We start from the raw sequence: 2,136 nt of genomic DNA, 5'->3' as shown, positions 1-2,136 counted from the left end.
AAAAAAAAAAAAAAAAAATAACCTCTGTTTCATATTTTATCAAAGGGCTATTAAAGGCCTGCCTAATACTCAACAGTGTCCTAGCAGTAGGACATATAAAGGTAATGCACACAATACAGTTTAGGAGATGGGTCAGAAAAAAAGAAGGGATAGTTATGAAATGCTACATTTCATAACCCCAACTTCAAGGAAACCAGAGAAAGCTTGCTGGAGTCTTATGCCTAAGACTTAAATAGACAGCGAGTTGTCCAAGTAAGGGCAGAAGTGCGTAAGTACAAAGAAAAGAAAGAAAATACTGTAAGAGGACCTCCAAACTTAAATATTATATAAATATGGTAGTTATATGGTATTCATATATGTTCATATATTTATATATATGATATTATTTTCAGGTACAGGGGTAAAAGGGAATGATATAAGTAGGCAGAAATAAATTTTATCTCCCATTTGTCAGGGAAAAGACAGAAGGACGGTATTAATGGTTTTGCAAACGGGTAAAGAAATCTGGATAGCTTTGTGTCTTAGAAGGCTGGAAGGGAAATAAAGGGCCAAAAGATCAACCAGAGGTTGTCTCTTGGAAATAATGTATGTATATGAATTGAGTAGTAATAATACATAATGGCTTTAAGTGCTCATCACTTTCATTATATCTAAACCACTGCTAGCACACAGAATCAAAGAATCCAGATTCCCCATTTGCATCACAACAACAGCTATGAATGGAACAGTATCTGCCATTTCTGTGACCACATTTCCCAAAATAAGTTCCAGTTCTAAATCGGGCTGGCACAGTAGCTCACGCCTATAATCCCAGCACTTTGGGAGGCTGAGGTAGGCAAATTACCTGAGGTAAGGAGGCAAAGACTAGCCTTACCAACATAATGAAACCCCACCTTTACTAAAAATACAAAATTTAGTCAGGCATGGTGGTGCGTGCCTTAATTCCAGTGATGCAGGAGAATCACTTGAACCCAGGAGGCAGAGACTGCAGTGAGCCGAGATCGCATTATTGCACTCCAGCCTGGGCAACAGCGGGAAATTCCGTCTCAAAAAAAGCTTAAGTAAGTCCCAATTCTAAATCTGTCCTGTAACTCCAACAAATCTAATGGGATACCACGAAAAACTGTCAACTGGTATATCCCTTAGATTTCTTCTGGTAGCCAGAACTCCTCAACAATCTCAATCTAAGAAAAAAGAAAGAATCATAATAAAGGAACAGGAAGTGAGCAGGGAGCGGGAAGAGGAAGATTATAAGATGGGGGACAGTAACCTATTTTTTGTAAATGGCCAGACTAAATATTTTAGGCTTTCCGGGTAATACAATCACTATCACGCCTGTAATACAAAGTAGTCATAAATAGTATGTAAAGGATGACTTGGGCTCTGATCCAAAATTTTATTTTGCAAAAAGAGACAATATGTCAGATTTGGCCCATGGGCCATAGTTTGCTGACTCCTGATATAGGACATTAACATCTTTTTTGTTGAATATCAGAAAACATGGTGACATTTCAATAGCAAAAGCCATAAATGGATATGGTAATTATATACCCTACTACTTAGATAGCAAACATATTGTCCCAACATCAAAGAACATATTTGAAATGTCTCATCAAAGAGAGCATTTTGAGAAATAAACATTCCAAAATTTTCCTTAAAAAAATTGCAATACTTACTGTAACACTGGTAATTCTGAAGTAATCATTGCTGGAGAGGTCCTTTCACAATGCAGCAAAATAATCAAGTGCTGTACAACTCAAAACTTTTAAAATAACCTCAAAGGCAATCCTGTCAAATAAAAAAAAAAGAAATTATTTAAAAAAAAAAAAATGAGGATGACAGAATACATAAACTACAATTAATACACACCACTACCAGTGATCACACTACTTGGTATTTACCCAAATGAGCTGAAAACTGATGTCCACAGGTGTTTATAGCAGTTTTATTCGTAACTGCCAAAACTTGGAAGCAACCAAGATGTCCTCAATAAGTGAATGAATAAATAGACCATGCACATCCTCACAATGAAATTTTATTTGGCATTACAAAGAAATTAGCGCTGGGCGCAGTGGCTCACGCCTGTAATCCCAGCACTTTGGGAGGCCGAGGCGGGTGGATCACGAGGTCAAGAGA

At 37.1% G+C, this 2,136-nt stretch overlaps 1 protein-coding gene across 1 annotated transcript in view; it reads right to left on the bottom strand.

Moving 5' to 3' along the window:
• Positions 1-2,136, bottom strand: part of STAG1 (stromal antigen 1) — a 410,571-nt gene that overhangs the window by 295,539 nt on the left and 112,896 nt on the right. Inside the window, exon 2 of the mRNA XM_017528196.1 lies at positions 1,677-1,788. Within this exon, the coding sequence (XP_017383685.1) occupies positions 1,677-1,705 (29 nt within the window). The 5' untranslated portion in view covers positions 1,706-1,788. The remainder of the gene's footprint in view (positions 1-1,676; positions 1,789-2,136) is intronic.

Source organism: Cebus imitator, unplaced genomic scaffold (genome assembly GCF_001604975.1).
Source record: "Cebus imitator isolate Cc_AM_T3 unplaced genomic scaffold, Cebus_imitator-1.0 Scaffold53, whole genome shotgun sequence".
Taxonomy (NCBI): domain Eukaryota; kingdom Metazoa; phylum Chordata; class Mammalia; order Primates; family Cebidae; genus Cebus; species Cebus imitator.
Note: the sequence above shows the minus strand (reverse complement) of the source record. Positions and strands in the feature narration are given on the sequence as shown.